This window comes from Labeo rohita, chromosome 14 (assembly GCF_022985175.1).
Source record: "Labeo rohita strain BAU-BD-2019 chromosome 14, IGBB_LRoh.1.0, whole genome shotgun sequence".
Lineage (NCBI taxonomy): Eukaryota > Metazoa > Chordata > Actinopteri > Cypriniformes > Cyprinidae > Labeo > Labeo rohita.
The window spans coordinates 20975420-20993452 of NC_066882.1; the positions used below are offsets into that span (position 1 = coordinate 20975420).

General features: G+C 35.0%; 1 protein-coding gene across 1 annotated transcript in view; it reads right to left on the minus strand.

The window, feature by feature from the left end:
- Positions 1 to 18033, minus strand: part of col23a1a (collagen type XXIII alpha 1 chain a) — a 169703-nt gene that overhangs the window by 34584 nt on the left and 117086 nt on the right. The window contains exons 3-5 of the mRNA XM_051127812.1: positions 16540 to 16584; positions 15173 to 15180; positions 11950 to 11976 (exon numbers count right to left, since the gene is read on the minus strand). Of these exons, the coding sequence (XP_050983769.1) occupies positions 11950 to 11976; positions 15173 to 15180; positions 16540 to 16584 (80 nt within the window). The remainder of the gene's footprint in view (positions 1 to 11949; positions 11977 to 15172; positions 15181 to 16539; positions 16585 to 18033) is intronic.

Here is an 18033-nt window from a genome sequence, read left to right on the forward strand (position 1 = left end):
ATATGCTGGTAAGTATGTTTTGATGCTGGGATGTTGGTTAGGTATGGTCCTTAGCTGGTTTTTGCTGGTCCTTTGTTGGTTTATGCTGGTCATGTTGCTGGTCAGCATAAACCAGCAAAGGACCAGCATAAACCAGCTAAGAACCAGCATAAACCAGCAAAGGACCAGCTTAAACCAGCACCAAAACATACCTTACCAGCATCCCAGCATCAAAACATACTTATGAGCATATGCTGGTTTTTTCACCAGGGTTTGGTAAATTAATTAACATTTTAATTATTCTGAAAGGGGGATGCAAACTTTTGACCTCAACTGTATGGTACGTTTTATGTGATGTTGGTTTTGTATGTGTCAACACAGTTCTGATTTGAAATGTCAGTTGAGTGGCGCTATAAGTCTAATGCTCCGTGACATTTTAAAATAACATACCCGACAGTATGAACAAAAGCGAATGTGACCTAAAAGCACAATCGCAAGCATGCCATTTTAGCTTGATCTTTCAGCTCTTTCATTGTGAGTCAAGTTTTTCACGTGATTTGTACTCAAGGATTCCGCATGTCCAATTCCATGCCGGCTGAGCTACCGAGCATGCTTGTTATGTCCTGAAAGAGAAACATATGTAGCTGTAATCATATGAAATCATATGTATCATATGTAATCATATGACTGTGTATGAAAACGTTTACAAGTGCTCGCTGTTTTACCGCCTCTAGTGATCATTTCTGTTGGAAACTGCAGTGATATGTACCTATTGGTACGTATTTCGCATCTTGCGAAAAAGTTCCTACAGGTACGTTTTCATCATGAGATCAGGTAGCAACAAGGGGGAACATGATATGCCACAACGAAGCACAAACAAAGTTTAGGAAACAGAGAGAGGAATATAAGCCTTGTTGCAACCTGTGTGTTGCTCACTCTGACTTGTTATAACAAAGGCATTTAAATTGAAAAATAAAAATGTAAAAAATCCTGATAAAAAGTGTCATAACACCCACTATGTAGTTGGACGGTTGATCAAGCTCTAGAAGATCAAAAAGTAGAAGATCAAAAAGGGTTCCTCAGAATAACATGACTCTAAATAGAACAATGTGTAAAGAACCATTAATAAACCATTGTTTTTGTAAAGTGTAGAGTCAAATTGGACTGCAAAGTAGCTTTTGTATTTTAAACTTGCATTGATCAGAAACTGCATTGTATTTCCTCCATGTCATTCTTTGAAAAGATTTTAAAATAAGTGCCATTCAGAAAACTATAGGAATCTGCAGGCCAGAGTTCACCAAATGAAAACTCGATGCTCACGTGTTTGCGTGCGTATGCAGTGAACACAAGTTCTAGTGTGACAGGCCTTTCAAACATCAATGAAGTGTCTGTACCCAAAAGTAAGGGAACATCCTGGGCTAAAATAACGAACGCTCAGTGTCTGCCTTTGAATAAACAGACAAAAGATGTACGAGTCCATTGTGGACAATAAACAATCCCTGGTCTTAAGCGTTCCCAGAGGTATGTTAAGGACAGGACGTTTGTTTTAAGGACGTGCTACAAGCTCTAATCATACATCTGGGAGCGTTTACATGGCCTGCTCTTTCCAGTGTCTCCTCATGCTGAGCAGCACAGGTCAATGCCAGCGGACTTCCTGCAAGAGAAATGAATGGATCGGCTAAGACATTTAACTCTGATTTATGACCACAGTACTCAGGGTCTGAGACCCTTTAAGTTCATCATTTTGAGGAGGTTGGTCGTCCCACTGGTCACTGTTGCTGGGTCTCAATCTGTTGCCCCTTAGGGCCAAAGACTCTTACATTTGTAATTGAATAATCCATCAAAGTTTTTGCGAGATTAAAGGTTTTCTTCCTCCAAAATAACCAAAAAAGGAGCCACTGTTGACTTTTTCACAGACAAACATCACTCACATTATGATCCAAGAACGTATCCTTCAAATTTCCAAACGCCTGGTTATCAGTCTCGCACCCGAAGGTCCATATGGATGCCACACATGAACTAACACAACTCAATTTACGACCCCTTGAAAGTGAAGGTAACCATGAAAAAATAAAATCCATCCGTTATCCCTAAACCTGCTCTTCATTGCTCTCTTGCAACACACTGACTGTCCAAACTAAGTACAAAACCTCCAAGAAGAAAACTCTCATAAAGCAATTAAATGAAGATTAATCATGGATATTTTGTTCTGTTGTGTCCACCGCTGAATTCCAAGGAGGAACAGCAGGAAAACATTCCAAAGTAGCACAGATTTACCACATATATTTAACCACAAAGTGCAAAGGAGTGAGAAAGAGGATTCAGATTACCAGTCAAGCCTCGAGAAAATGAAATAATGACTTTTTTGTCTGTTGCCCTTTGCCAGCGTTAAAGTTTTTCAACTTTGCTATAAATCGTAAATTCATCACAGGGTAATCGAAACGCTTTGAGTTCAGGCCTACAAAAGCATTCCTACTAAAATTGGACTTCGTGGTGGGCTCAGTGGTGCTTCATGGGAAATCTAGAGGGATTGTATCGATAGGCCCTTCGAGTCAAATCAAGACTGCAATGTTTTAATCAAAAGAATCTTTCACAGGTTTGGATTGCCTTCACCTACTTAAGAAATTGTGTTTGGGTTGGAAAGTGTAGAAATGTCCCAATCTTTCATTGCCAAAATCTGGTTTTAAGCTCTTAAATGCAGTGCAACTTTTCCAGTGAAAATATTTAAGTATGATTTACTTGAAGAATATTGGACAAGACATTAAGACTTGTTTTTACAGAATATATATCAAATTAAATTTGATTTAAGATTTTTCTTATCATACTTGCAACTTGTTTCAAAAAATTAAAGCACAAACCTTATAAACCTAAATATTAGATGAACAAGACAAAAATACTCATGCATGGTATAGATCTTATTGTAAACATTCATCCATGTATATTTCATTTATTTTTTTATATTGCATATTTAATTAAAATAGAACTGGATTTTCCAAGATTAACAATGAAAATATAGGACAAAGTCTCTATACTGATTTTTAAAGTTAATTTGCTACTCTAAGATCACAAAACGTAAAGAAATTATATGTTGCTATGTAAAAATTTAATTTGTTATTTTGTAACAGAGAAAGAATTTAAACACTTGAAACTTGATAATATTTATGAAAACAGGCACGAGGTGTAATATATATACATTTTTCTTAAGGATTACACAAATTAAATAAACTAAAATATTAACTGGATTATGAATTCTTCAGTGATTAATTTAGATTTTAACTGATAGAACAGATAATGTCTATCATATTAGGATCTGAAGTGGACAGCGGATAGAGACGCGTACAATACAACCCCTCTTGTTGTTCAGGTTTCATTTTTCTGCAAGAAACCCAAGAACCACAATCTCATCCCCGTGTGGCTCTGCAGGGAGAGACGACCCCTCATCTGGATCCAATGTCCATGAAGTCTCCACGTCTCTCAGTTCTCCTTTCTTCTCTGAAGGGAATATCGTTTATTGAACTGCTTTATACTTCAAGTACATGGAAATACTTTGGGATATGTGACATTCATTTCTCTCCCACCGGGCCGCCAAGAAAGATGTTCCTGGATTTCAAAAAAGTAACACTACCATGCCCAGAATATTCACAAAAAGCCTCTGTATGACATATTTTGGCTCCGTTGTTCCGTAACAAGTACTGTTATACATGACATTTTTAAGTAAAATCGATTTTTTACATTTTCTGTAGAAAATAAATGTGCCTTGTGTACTGGTACAACTGGATCTTTCTTAAGCAAGATCATCAGTAGGATGACCATACGTCCTCTTTTTTCCAGACATGTCCTGGCAAGGACTTCTAAGGAGCCGTTTACACAACACCATTTTCAACTAAAAAAAAGGAAACTTTTTAGCATTTTGGTGACCAGAAAATATCAAGTTTTTTAATAACAATACTGCTAGCACTTTCATGTAAACGTGCATTACGTCTTACGATTTTCCTCACTAAAATGATAACAAGAGTTTGATAAATGTTCGATATACTGTTTATTTGCCAAAAGTAGAATGAAACAGTGCTACTCATTTGAAGCGCACCACATAGACCATTTATCTGCTTGGATCGAAGATCAAATGTCAGCGCAGGGTGAGTTTACTAGAGCAGATCCGTTTACTCTTACCATCAGAAGGCTTTTCAATCTACAAATCGCTACCTAATCACATGGCAAACATGTACTTGTGGAAACTTTTCCACAAGGCGCGAAATACATACCAATAAGTACATATGACTGCATTTTCCAACAGAAATGAACATTGGAGGCAGTAAAACAGCAAGCATTTGTAATCGTTTTCATACACAGTTATGATTACAGGTCCATAAGTAATTGTAGTAATTGTAATTGTAAAAGTAACTGTAATTAGTTACAGTTACTGAGAAAATGTTTAATTAAATTTCAGTTACTTTTGAAAATGTTAATGAAGTTTTTCACACACACAGACTTCTTTTATAAATTGCATTGACTGCTCTAAAATGAGACACCAATGTTTTAGGAGTTTAGAATTTCAAAACCAGTACCATAGCTATTAAACTATTTCTTGTTATGATTTTAAATCTGTATTTAACATCAGAATGATCTCAAAGTAAAAAAGAGGTGTTAAGTCTGAATTTGTGTGGCTGTGCTTTAAATTAAATTATTACATGGCTCTGTCAAATGCTTGATTCTGATTGGTCAGTCATGACATTCCAAGGTATGTTATACACAGATAACAACTGGTAAAAGCTAATAACACTGACTCATCCAGGTAACTTAAGTCGGTGCTATATGCATGACAGTTTTTCTTGGTAGAAGCTTTGATTTTGGTTAGCTAATAAAACTGTAAGTATTAGTACGTAATTATTTATGTAGTGAAATGTGTAATAGAAGTGGTATGACTGCACCATATCCCCTAAATGTCCATCTAGTTTGAACTTGCCACTTGCTAGTAGGGATGCACCGAAACGTATCGGCCGAAATGCTTGCGCGTTTTGTCAGTAAAGCCGGTTCTGTAATCAGCGGTAAATGCCATCAGGTGCGTGATTTCACGTTGAGCCGTATATACTACACACAGCCGTTGTTCACTGACGAGCTGCGCAAATCCATGTTCATTATCAGTGTGAATTTGCGCAGCTCGTCAGTGAACAACGGCAAAACGCGCAAGCATTTCGGCCGATACGTTTCGGTGCATCCCTACTTGCTAGCAACTGATTTCTTTATGGAATCTTTGCTTTCAAATATTTCAACTCAGATCAGTGTTTTGTGTCTAATGAGCTTTTGCTCATATTATCGGGTAGAGCATTACAGTTATTGTAATGGAAGTAATGGAATATAACATTTTTGTGATTAAGCTATATCATTTGTGCATTTACACTAAAAGTATTTTACGAGTAATGTTACTGTTTTTTATACAAATATCTAGAAACCAAATGTGAACCTGGACTGCAAAACCAGTCTTTTAATCAGCACGGGTATATTTGTAACAATAGCCAAAAATACATTGTATGGGTCAAAATTAGCAATTTTTCTTTTATGCCAAAAATCATCAGGATATTAAGTAAAGATCATGTTATATCAAAACTTAATTTTTGATTAGTAATATGAATGGCTAAGAACTTTATTTGAACAACTTTAAAGGTGATTTTCTCAATATTTTCATTTTTTGCACCCTCAATATTTTAATAATAATAACAGAATCCCAGATAAAAATGCCAAGGTTACACTTCTCAATATTTAGATTTTTTTGCACCCTCAGATTCCAGATTTTCAAATTGTTGCATCTCGACCAAATATTGTCTAACAAACCATACATCAATGGAAAGCTTATTTATTCAGCTTTCCGTTGATGTATAAATCTCAGTTTCAAAAAATTTACATTTTAAAACTGGTTTTGTGGTCCAGGGTCACAAATAGTTACATTTTTACCATGGTATTGAGATGCTATATGTGTGGTATAACTGTGGTTATCATGATCTAAAGATATGCTACTATAGAAGACTAATGGTTCATTTGAACAAAACTCTACCTTATATAAATTACACCATATAAACTGAGGTTGTTACAATTTTAGAGATGTTACTCTTTTTGATAATGAACATAAATTTACATCTGCATCGTAACTCAAATTACTGTCAACTCTGCATTTCTAAGAGACAAAAAGTAATATTAATATTGCAGAATGCACCGCAAACTACGCTGAAGATACATGTCATCAAAGTCAGGGAACACAAACCTGTTTCATGATTTGAAACAATATCACTCACTTAGAACAGGCAGAAACTAAGAAATTAATTTTCTATTAAGATATTTATTTTAAGGAAAAATGGCTGGAAAAGTGGTTTCTACAACTTTCAATTAGGTGATATGCAAAATTTTATCACAATAATTTTTGGCCCTAGTCTATAGGTATGTGCACAGATGTATAGTGTTTCTTTACAAAGTGACATTGCCAACTTCTGGCCTGGCGTGCATAGTACAGCATTTTCAGCTGTTTTCGCAGATATGAGATCGTTTTGGCATTTTCAAAAATGCGAAGCAAAAATATCTCCATTTTTAATACATTGTTGTTATGTAAACGTTTCCTAAATTGCCTAAAATGTCCATGCTTTGGCTCTGTTATCGTATTGACTTTATAGCTCTTTATAGTTCTCATACGTATGTGTACTTGATTGCTTTGACAGTCCTCTGTGAATCCCACCTTCTCGCATTTCACGACTGGTCGATTATATATATTGGTCTACTTTTCAGTCATTACCTTCACCAAGTATGAAAACAATAGGAAAACAAAGCCCAAACCAGTACATTCTAGTTGTTTAGAAATCCTGGCCAGGACCTGCTCAGGAAAAAGCGTTACCCTATCCATCACATGTTCAAATTCAATGGGATCATTTATGAGAGGAGCTAAACGACAGTCTCGTGAGAGCCCTTCTCAGCAGCGTCTGCATGTAATACAGTCTGTTTACGATACCGCTAATCAAATCACGGCCTCAAATGAGCACAGACAGCATGTGTGCACCACCTGAGCATATAAGAACAATGTGGATGCATCTACACGCACGTTGTGCTCACATATGCGAGTAACGTTAACCCACCGCACTTACAAAGCAGAATTAACCTGGATCTACCTGGAGTCCATCAAACGTATATATGCGTACACTTCCTGTTTAGCTCCTGTTGCTCATCAGCTAAACTCCTCAGGGTTGGTGTAACAATGTAAATTATATTTACTTGAAATCATCTGCTTTTTGTCATTAATAATCCTGGCCACATGACGTAAGTTAACTCAAACTGTCTGTCAAACCAGTTTACAGGATAAGACCAATCACGTTGCGAGGGAGTAAAGGGGATTGTTTAAAAGATGACTGTTGCTGGTGAATGGAGTGAAATCACTAGCGTATGTTTCACAGTTGCTGGCCGAAAGCATTTTGAGATTGCGTTGTAAACCGTAAAGGATGTGGATTTGGGGCGAGTTCACACACGCACCTGTCGCTCTGTTCCAGATGCTGCAGAGGCTTGGCAGATGCTAATGGACACGCTCCAGTTTAGGAAATCTGATCTACTCACACATAGTGAGCTATTCTACTATTGAGCTCAATAAGTTTCAGCTCCAAGCCAAACAAGATGCCAGTGTTTTATTTATTTATTTATGAATATGTCTAAATATTTTACTTCACTGGAGTAAAGATATAAAAGATTTTCCCCTGGCTAAATCCCAGGCTAAAATGTAAGTCTGAGTTGTTTCAACTGAAAGAAACTTGCACAAACTTAAGATCTTAAAACATGTCAGTGCCTTTGTTTTGCCTCAAGAGGCACATTTATAAAATCTACTTTAATGTCTTAATTGAACTATTGCCTAATCCTGGTTTAACCTAAGCCCCAATCTGTGAAACCAGGCTATAAAGTTTAAAATATAATGTTATGTCATATGACATTTAATTGGTTTATGAAAAATATCACATTTTCATTACGGCAAAAAAAATAAAATAAAACAAATAAATAGTAATAATAATAAATATAATTAATTAATTAAAAAATAATAAATTCTTATAGGATAATTATTATAATTAGCAAAAATACATCATTTTCATGATTGCAACAAATAAATACAATATTATTTAAATTTGTGTTTATGAAACTAATAATTTATGAAATCGATAATAATAATAATAATAATAATAATAATAAGAAGAAGAAGAAGAAGAAGAAGAATACCAGAATCCCACATAAAAAAATGTCAAGAGTACATTTTAATATTTTATATACATTTAACATATATAATACATAATATATAATACATTATATACATTATATATATATATATATATATATATATATATATATATATATGTATAATTCTTTAGGAAAAATATAGCATTTTCATTACTGTAATAAATAAATAAAATATTTAAATTAGTGAAATAATATAATTTTTTTAAAATAATAAATGATGTATAATACATTATAAGTAATGTATAAAATTAATAATAATAATAATAACAACAAAATCCCAGATGTCCCAAAATCCCAAAATGTCAAGGTTACATTTCAACATTTTAGATATATGTAAAAAATATGATATATGATTCTTTAGGGAAAATATAGCATTTTCATTATTGCAGTAAATAAATAATTTGTGTTTATGAAACTGTTATGAAACTTTTATGAAACTAATGATAATAATGATAATAAATGTATAACACATTATAAATAATGTATAATAATAATAATAACAATAATAACAGAATCCCAGATAACAATTCAAGGTTATATGTCAATATTTTCTATATATTATTATTATTATTATTATTATTATTATTATTATTATTATTAAAAAATTAAAAAATACATATTTTTTTGAATTCTTAATTTCTTAATTCTTTAGGAAAAATAAAGAATTTTCATTATTGCAATAAATAAATTAAATATCATATAAATTTGTGCTTTTGAAACTGTTCATTTATGAATCAGAAAAAAAAATTAATTAATTAATGTATTAAATGTAATTTATATATAATACATTATAAATAATGTATGATAATAATAACAAAAAATCAAGGTTAAATTGTAATATTTTATATGTACATTAAATGTGTGTGTGTGTGTATATATATATATATATATATATATATATATATATATATATGAATACATACATTAACATTCTTTATGCAAATAGCATTCATATTGATAATAAATAATTTAAACTTAATTTATGATTTTATTGTATGTACAGTTGACTGATTTATTCATGTTCAAAAATGGTTTTTATTACTTTACAGTGTTCAGTAATGAGAATGAGATTTTCTTTCATTTCATTTTTCATTCTCATTTCTAATTTATTTATAACAAAATAAGTAATTTTAAGGTGAAATATGACCTAGACTTTTCTTTGTTTAAGAGTGAGTGTGTGCAGCATGTACATACACACACACACACACACACACACACACACCTGTCTATAATTAGCCACAGACTTTTCCCGGCAGACGTACAAATCTGGGAAAACCATGAGTGTACCTCTGATACTAATTTGCTGGGCATGACTGACCCAGCCTGGCATAGGCCGTTATCTAGAGGCAGATCTTACAGCAGATACGCCACAGCATATCAGTACAAACATCACCCTGATTTACTGCAACGACAGCAGAGATAATGGCTACAGAGACAGGAAGTGGTAATGTAATAAATTATATCTGCAGTATAATTGGCTAAAGAGGCACAGTAAGGCTTACTCAGAACTCCCAGACAAATATGCTCTCACTGAACTCACACTTCACGCCGCGAGGTGAGTAAGGCCTGTTAACTAAACATCTCTTGATATTTGGAGCCAAACCATGGGGTCCACAATTAACATCCAGACAAAACAAGCCACAAAGCCTCATTCGTTTTGTGACTAACCACAATCTGACCCCAGGTTCACCTTGACATGTTCCAGAACAGCCTGCTGCTTATCATTCTGCTGTCCGCCGTTCCACTGACAGCCACTAGAGGCCACCAAACCACTTCTACGGCAGATCATTTATACACAAACACAACAATGATCCAATTCAATCGGAAATCTGTTTGGACCCCAAGAATTGATCTCGTGTTTGTATCTACATACACAGAGGTAATAAAAACTATATAAACTGACTATTGATTGTTTGACTGGGGCTTGTTTCATAAATGAAATACAACATGCAATTATGACTCACTGTTTACCAAGCAAATTTCTCAAATAAACTACTCTAATCAAAGTCAAGTTATCAGAAAACAATCATCAGATGTGTGTTGTGCTTTATAACAGATTGGAGCACCTCTGCCCATATGTCACAGTTTAATTGTGATGTTTTGTCTAAGCACGATTCATTTCTAAACGCCCGACTGCTTTCCCAGTACTTTCCATTTCAGGGTTCAAGAAACCAGGAAATTATAAACTAAGAGTCCTAAGTGTCTCTGGCCTGCTGTCCTGGACCCACAGTTAGCCAAAGGGATGAATCTACAGCGTCTACCAGCGTAATTGAGCCCAGAAGCGCTTTCACTCTTTCCAGGAAACTCAGCATCATTATCGGCCATGTTGTAGAAATAGCAGCGAAAGAGTTCATTCTTCATCGGAGATGACGGTGTTGATGATGTTTGAGACTTTTAAGTGCAGATTGTAGGCACTAATGCTAACACTTCTCTCGCTGCATAGATTGTGTAGTTCATGTTCCTTTTAAATATATATATATATATATATATTTTATGACCCAGCTAACAAAAATATGTTCCAAGAATGTTCCAATGTTAATGAATATGCTATTTCTGAATGTTCTTCATTTTATAACTACATCGCTAAAATTTTGAGGAAACTTTAAAGGGGTCATCGGATGCCCATTTTCCACAAGTTGATATGATTCTTTAGGGTCTTAATGAAAAGTCTCTAATATACTTTGATTAAAAATTCTCAATGGTTTTGTAAAACAACACCCTTTTTATCTTGTCAAAATGAGCTCTGCAAAAATCATCTCATTCTAAGGGGTTGTTCCTTTAAATGCAAATGAGCTCTGCTCACCCCGCCCCTCTCTTCTCTCTGTGGAGTGACGATCTTGTTTACATTAGCCGCGTTTAGCCGCTAAACTTTGTAACTACCACGTTATAAGGAAAGGCGATCGCAAACACTCATAAAAAAATTCTTAAACTCACTTCTGCTGTAAGTGAAGCTGGATCGCGAAATGAACAAATGAAATCCACTGCATCTTCAGCGGCTCAGATGTCGGGAGTAAATGACGACCACTATGTTCATTATTACATCCAGCAACACAACACCTCAATCGCTCAATCGGAGATATTCTTGTCTAACTTACATCCCTGCTTCGGCATCGAAACAAGGAAAGTTACTGGACTGTAACGTGACAGCTGGTCTGAGGTAAGAGCACATGTCAATCAACTATCGTGGGAGCAGCCTCTGTCGCTTTGACCGACAGGCATCAGAGAACGGCTCGATTTAAAAAAGGGGATATTATTTTTACAGATTAATTAAAAACCACTGCATGGATTTTTATCATCATAGGGTAGATTTGTACATACACTGACAATACACATTAATGTTCAAACAACATGAAAAAGTGAAGTTTGCATCCGATGACCCCTTTAAGGCAACATTCTATTTTATCATTTTGCAGACATTATTGGAGAGTTACTTTTGAATGTTTCGTAAACCATTTGAAAATTTGAACTTATTAATATTTAAAAACAGAAGAAACGTCAAACTAAAATGTTTTAGAAAACTTTACATGAACGATGTATGGATTATGTTTCTGTGTTATTGTTTTAAGAACATTAAAGACAGTGAAAAGAAAAAAGAGACAGAAAAGAAAAAAAATCAACAACAAATCAACTGGAGGTGATAGAAGCAATTAGAAAAAGAGATCCATAAAATGAGATTAAAACCCAAGAAAGAAACTAGATAATTTAAAGGACATTTACCGGGTAACCGTCTCGCCCAGGTTTGCCCTGTGCAAAGAAACATAGAATATAACAAATAAATACAGACTTATAGTAGATTAAAGGGGAACTCCACTTCCAGAACAACAATTTACAGGTAATTTACTCACCCCCTTGTCATCCAAGATGTTCATGTCTTTCTTCCTTCAGTCGTAAAGAAATTATGTTTTTTTTAGGAAAACATTTCAGCATTTTTCTCCATACAATGGACTGATAATGGACCGATCGTTTTGCTAGATAAGACCCTGTATCCTTGGCTGGGATCATTTACAACCGCATTTGGGATCGTTTGAAGCTGCATTTAAACTGCATTTTGGAAGTTCAAAATCGGGGCACCATATCAGTCCATTATATGAAGAAAAAATGCAGAAATGTTTTCCTCAAAAAACATAATTTCTTTACGACTGAAGAAAGAAAGACATGAACATATTGGATGACAAGGGGTGAGTACATTATATGTTAATCTTTGTTTTGGAAGTGGACTTCTCCTTTAAAAAAAAAAAAAAAGATTACATGACATAATCCAAAGATGTTCTATTTCATGAAAAAATACTAAATGTGATAAAGTGTGATAAAAAGTTAACTACTAAAGAAGATACTTGCATGTTTCAAAATTTTCAGGCTTTCCACAAAATAAATCTCAGTTTTATGTTTATTAGTTTAATTGACAGCACTCTGAAGGATTCTAAATGAAAACTTTAAGTGTTCTAGAGTTTCTTAAACTTGCAATAGACATTTGAGTAAATAAACTGGTGGACCAGAGGACCAGAAATTAAACGTGAAAGTTAGTAAACCAACCTAAACTGTTTAAACGCTGAAAGCTGTCACATAATTTGACATCTGCAAGCATTAAAGAGATCAGTGAAATCCTCATGACAGCCTGTTAAAATATGGATTAGAAGCCACAGATATGTTTGCAACAAGGTGTTGACGGCTTGGTGTTAACCTAAATCTAAAGCAGGTGACAGACAGTCTGCAACCTGTTCTTACACTGTGTTACACTTTTGTTGGATACCAGAACTTGGTTGGTGTGAATATTCTAGAACGTTAATATCAGAAGCACCCAATCTCCTAGAATTTTACGTTTTCAGCTGCTCCTAAGTGAATATTCCAGAACTTTATTCTTTAAAGAATTAGTCCACTTCAGAATTAAAATAATTTACTGATAATTTACTCACCCCCATGTCATCCAAGATGTTCATGTCTTTCTTTCTTAAGTTTAAAAAAAGAATTAAAGGGGTAATGAACTGAGAAACCAAAATTGCCTTGATCTTATGACATACATGAGGTCATTGAACTATAAAAACATCCTGTAAGTTTCAGAACTCAAAACTTTCTCTTTAGTCTAAAAACAGATTATACTGAAGGCAGTCTGCCAAAACGACAGCTTTTGGAATGTTCCTATATATGATGTAATAGATAGATTAAGTGCCGCCTCCGCAGAAGAAGATCGACATCGCTGCCTGTTTCACGCATACTGTTTAACAAGGAGGAGAATGCACAGGTCTACGCAGAAACCAAACGATAAAGATAGCTCTGAAAACAACAGGACGCTCTGCAGTGCCAATTTGTGGGAAAAAACTATTTTAGCATTGCCTTCCTTCTGATTAGGAAAGAGTAGATTAACTTTTTTTGATGAAGTTCCAGACCCTGGCAGTGAGAACTCGGTCCTTTGTTTACTTCATTTTACCGCAGATTCGTTTACAATTACCAATAGCGTCAGTGACGCAACACTCATTCCCCTCATCTCAGGCAACCGAAGTTACGTTAGTAACCAGAGTGTCAGAATTCGGGGATTTTCAAAATGACTGAAAATGAAAGACGACACTGTGCCGCCTATATTGGATCCGACAGTGATTTCACAACAAAAGTGTAACTGTTTTCATTACGTGGTCACTATTGCTTTGTCTCTTCATACAGATTGTTTGATATGTACTGTATGTATTTATGTGTTTTAAACCTAAATCACAGTGGTGTCCATCTATGAGGAATGAATATACGCTGTTAGCCAATCATAGTAGTGGGCGTTTACTTTTGAGTCTACGATCCACCATGCCTATTCAAACAGAACATTCTGCTGAGGGGAGATAAAAACAGAACAGAAAATAGCCTATTACTTCTAAATTGTGTTTTGATGTAAAACTCGTAATAACATTATAAGTGGACCTCAGAGAACGGTATAAAATAAAAAACAAAGGCAGTTCATGACTCCTTTAAGGTTTTTGAGGAAAACATTCCAGGATTTTTCTCCATATAGTGGACTTCAATGGGGGCCAACAGGCTGAAGGTCCAAATTGAAGTTTCAATGCAGCTGTAAACTGTAAATGAATAAGAGTCTTATCTAGCGAAAGACTGGTCATTTAAAAAAAAAAAAAAGAATTATATACTTTTTAACCACAAATGTTTGTCTTGCACTAGCTTGACCTCATGCATTACATAATCACATTGGAAAGGTCATGTGTGGCATAGGAGGATGTACTGACCCAGTATTTACAAAGCAAATGTGCAAAGAAATGGTAAAAAATGTTGAATGATTTTGAAGTTGGAGGAGAAAATTACTTCCTTTTGAACCGAAGTACACAGACAAAGAACTAACCACACAAGACCTTTCCAACGTGATTCCATAATGTGTAAAGTTTTAGACGCGCATCACAGAGCTAGTGCAAGATGAGCATTTGTGGTTAAAGAGTATATAAACTGTTATTTTTTCTAGAAAATGACCGATTGTTTCACTAGATAAGACCCTTATTCCGCGGCTGGGATCATGTAGAGCTGCAATTTGGACATTCAACCCGTTGATCCCCATTGAAGTTCACTATTTGGAGAAAAATCCTGGAATTTTTCCCTCAAAAACCTTTTCTTTTCGAATGAAAAAAGAAAGGCGTAAACATCTTGGATGACATGGGGGTGAGTGAATTGTCAGGAAATTTTAATTCTGGTGTGAACTAACCCTTTAAGCTTTATTCTGGAATCTCAGAAGTACTGGTGTGAATATTTTCGAATGCTAAAATTTGAAGGTGCTAGAAAGTTAATGTCAGACAAACTGGTGCAAAAAATTTCAGGATGTATGAAAGATTCCAGAACTTAAAGGGCATTTCTTAGGTTTTATGACTCACCCTTCAAACGGTTTTGTCAGCCTTACCACAATACAGAGCCCATATCTGCTACATGTCATTATTTTGAAGTGTGAGGACGGGGTACTTACTGGGGGTCCTGAAAGAAAAAAGAACAACAATAAAAAGACATTTAAAACAATCCTAATGTTTTCAAACTTCCAGTTTAACTTCAATAGTAACAAAATTACAGTTCCACTCTTATAACAAAAAGGTAAACTTCTAAGCACTTAAACTTTCATCAGGTTTTCTGAAACGTTCATCAGGTAAGTGTTATAACCCACAGAGGAGACAAAGAGGTTTAAGAGACACACTGAGGTTTTATGAGGCAGAAAGTTGTTGGTATTTACGTATTTACTCACGTCTAGACGCCCACAGACTCTTTAGAGTTTAAAAGATAACATTCACTCAGCACAGTCAAGTTCTGTCCATTGAGAACCAAATGGCTTCACCATTTGGAAAGCATTTCAGAGTAAGATGTTGAAAGAGAAAACTAATGAGTATGTGCGTTACGGTTTAATTGAGCACATCAAAACTGTTTTGTAAAAAGATTCATCTTTTAATTGACAACGGTTCTAATTAAACGACTGCTTTTAACGATTGAATTATCGCGGATGCTATGACCTGCCTAATGTTTGTGCTGATTAGCCTGCTAAATATCTTCCAGCTTTCCAACCATATTTTTTCCCTCACACTGGAGAAACAAACAGAGTGTTGTGCAATGGAGAACCTCCTCCATCCGTCTCCACGTTCAACTCTTCCCGGCCGCTTCACGACCCAAACTACAACAAGCAGGCACAGCTAAACAGAACCACATCTAGCAGACTTAGTGACAAAACGACCCACTATCTCTATGTAAATAAAGTGTTCTGCCAACGTTTGAAGTTCCTCTCCCAGGGCAAGCGGGGCTGGAACAAGTTTGAAAAACACATGTAAAGAATTGTCATTCTGTCCAAATGCCAGTTATATGGAAATGCGGCGATCTCAGATTTAATCGGTCAGAAGGTGAATATAGGTTCTGCTGCACAAACCGTGCACATTATCCAAAGATAATGTTACATTATACATGATGTAATGGATGTTTGTAGGCTAGACATTTTCTGGACACCTTCTGAAACTTCACAAGCTGTACTGATGGCTTCTTCCGCAAGTGACGTGATAATGAATCATTCTTTTCATTAAAACCTCTCTCAATCTATGCCCCTGAGAGCCACATGTGTCTACCGCACAGCTTACTTAGAAATACATCAGCATCTTTATTTATATGGCCGAGTCATCATCAGTCTGAGTTTAATACCTCTGAATCATCCGAGGGTCTACGGTGACTCAAAACCACATTCAGTGAGGACTTCCTCCCAGTCACATCTAATGATTATGAATTAGGCACACTAGTAACAATGTTTATAGAAGAGTGCTAGACATCAAGCACGGGGAACATAAATTAAGAAATCGCACTCACCAGGGTCGCCTCTTCTGCCCATCCGTCCACGTTTCCCAGGAGGACCTGAAGTCAGGAGAGATGATTTAATAAATATCTTACAGAAAACTGGGATACATTTGACTTCCATTTATGAGTCATTACTGAGGTTTCTGAACATACGGATTCATTAAAATTATTTTCCCATCAGATGTTTGTAGAATCCTGTGGGAATGGTGAGCTGAACTTTCAAATAAATATCAGTTCCACAAAGAAATGTCTGGGTTACATTAGACAGCACAATCTAATCAAATCAAATCAAATCAATAAAGCATTTGTTGTACATTTGAGTACCTTTTTAAAGTGATATTTTCAAGACAATGAAACAAATGTCATTATAGTAACACCGCAATTTGCAAAAATTTTCTCAATTATCAAGCCGTTTTGATTTTCTGAGCAGTATGATGTCATATTGCTCAGGCCCCGCCCACAACCATTGACTGTCCCATATTTGCATATTTCCAGCCTTTAGCCAGTTGTGCGCTGTTCTGCATTTTCTCCACACTTAAGCAGCTGTAGGCATAACAATATCTCGTAAGCAATGCAGGTGTTCTGTAGTTGGTGTAAAAGTGAAAATAAGAGTCTTTATTTTCTCCCAACATCAGAGCCACTGAGGACACAGTGGATTCGTTTTCTTTTTGATGGTAACACACCACCAAATACACAAAAACCAGAAGAGAGGGACAGGGTGAGCAGTAGCTCATTATCATTTAAAGAGTTATGCACCGAAACGGGTTGAACAGAGCTGTTTTTGAACAAGGTAAAAAGGGTGTTGTTTTACATGACCATTGAGGAATTTTAACCAGAATATTTCGCAGACATTTCACAAAGACTCTAAAGAATCATACCAACTTGTGGAAAATGGTTATCCCATGTCCCCTTTAAAAAATCTGATTCTCAGTAAATGTAATACAGTAGTCCACATTTGAAGTGGATCAAAAACTTTCATCAGAGTTGTCCTCAAACCAAAACAATACCCATTCTTGTCTTAGGACAACTTTGATCAACTTTTTTGATCCACTTCAAATGTTGACTACTATATAGTAATGGAAATCATCTGACCTAGACAAAAAGATTTTTAATATAAATAATCCAGGGTTCATACACTTTAAAATCAAATTCCAGGACTTTCAAGAACCTCTCAAGCACTACTTTTTTTGATTTTCAAGGATCTTCAGAGATCTCTATCAAACAATATCTTCTCTTTTAAATTATAAAAAAGATAAATAGATAAATAAAAAAATACTGATAAAAAATTGCAAAAATAAAGTGAAGCACATGCAAACCATTACTACTAAAGTATTACAAAGTACACTACACTTTTACTTTAATAAAACCATGGTTAATTTTCTTTCTTTTTCTTTGTTTTGTTTTTATAATTGTACTGCCTTCATTGTTGTTTTCTACCGTTATACTCCAAAATTCATTTGATTTATCTTCCATGAATCACTGATATATGAATCGTTTTGGAAATCA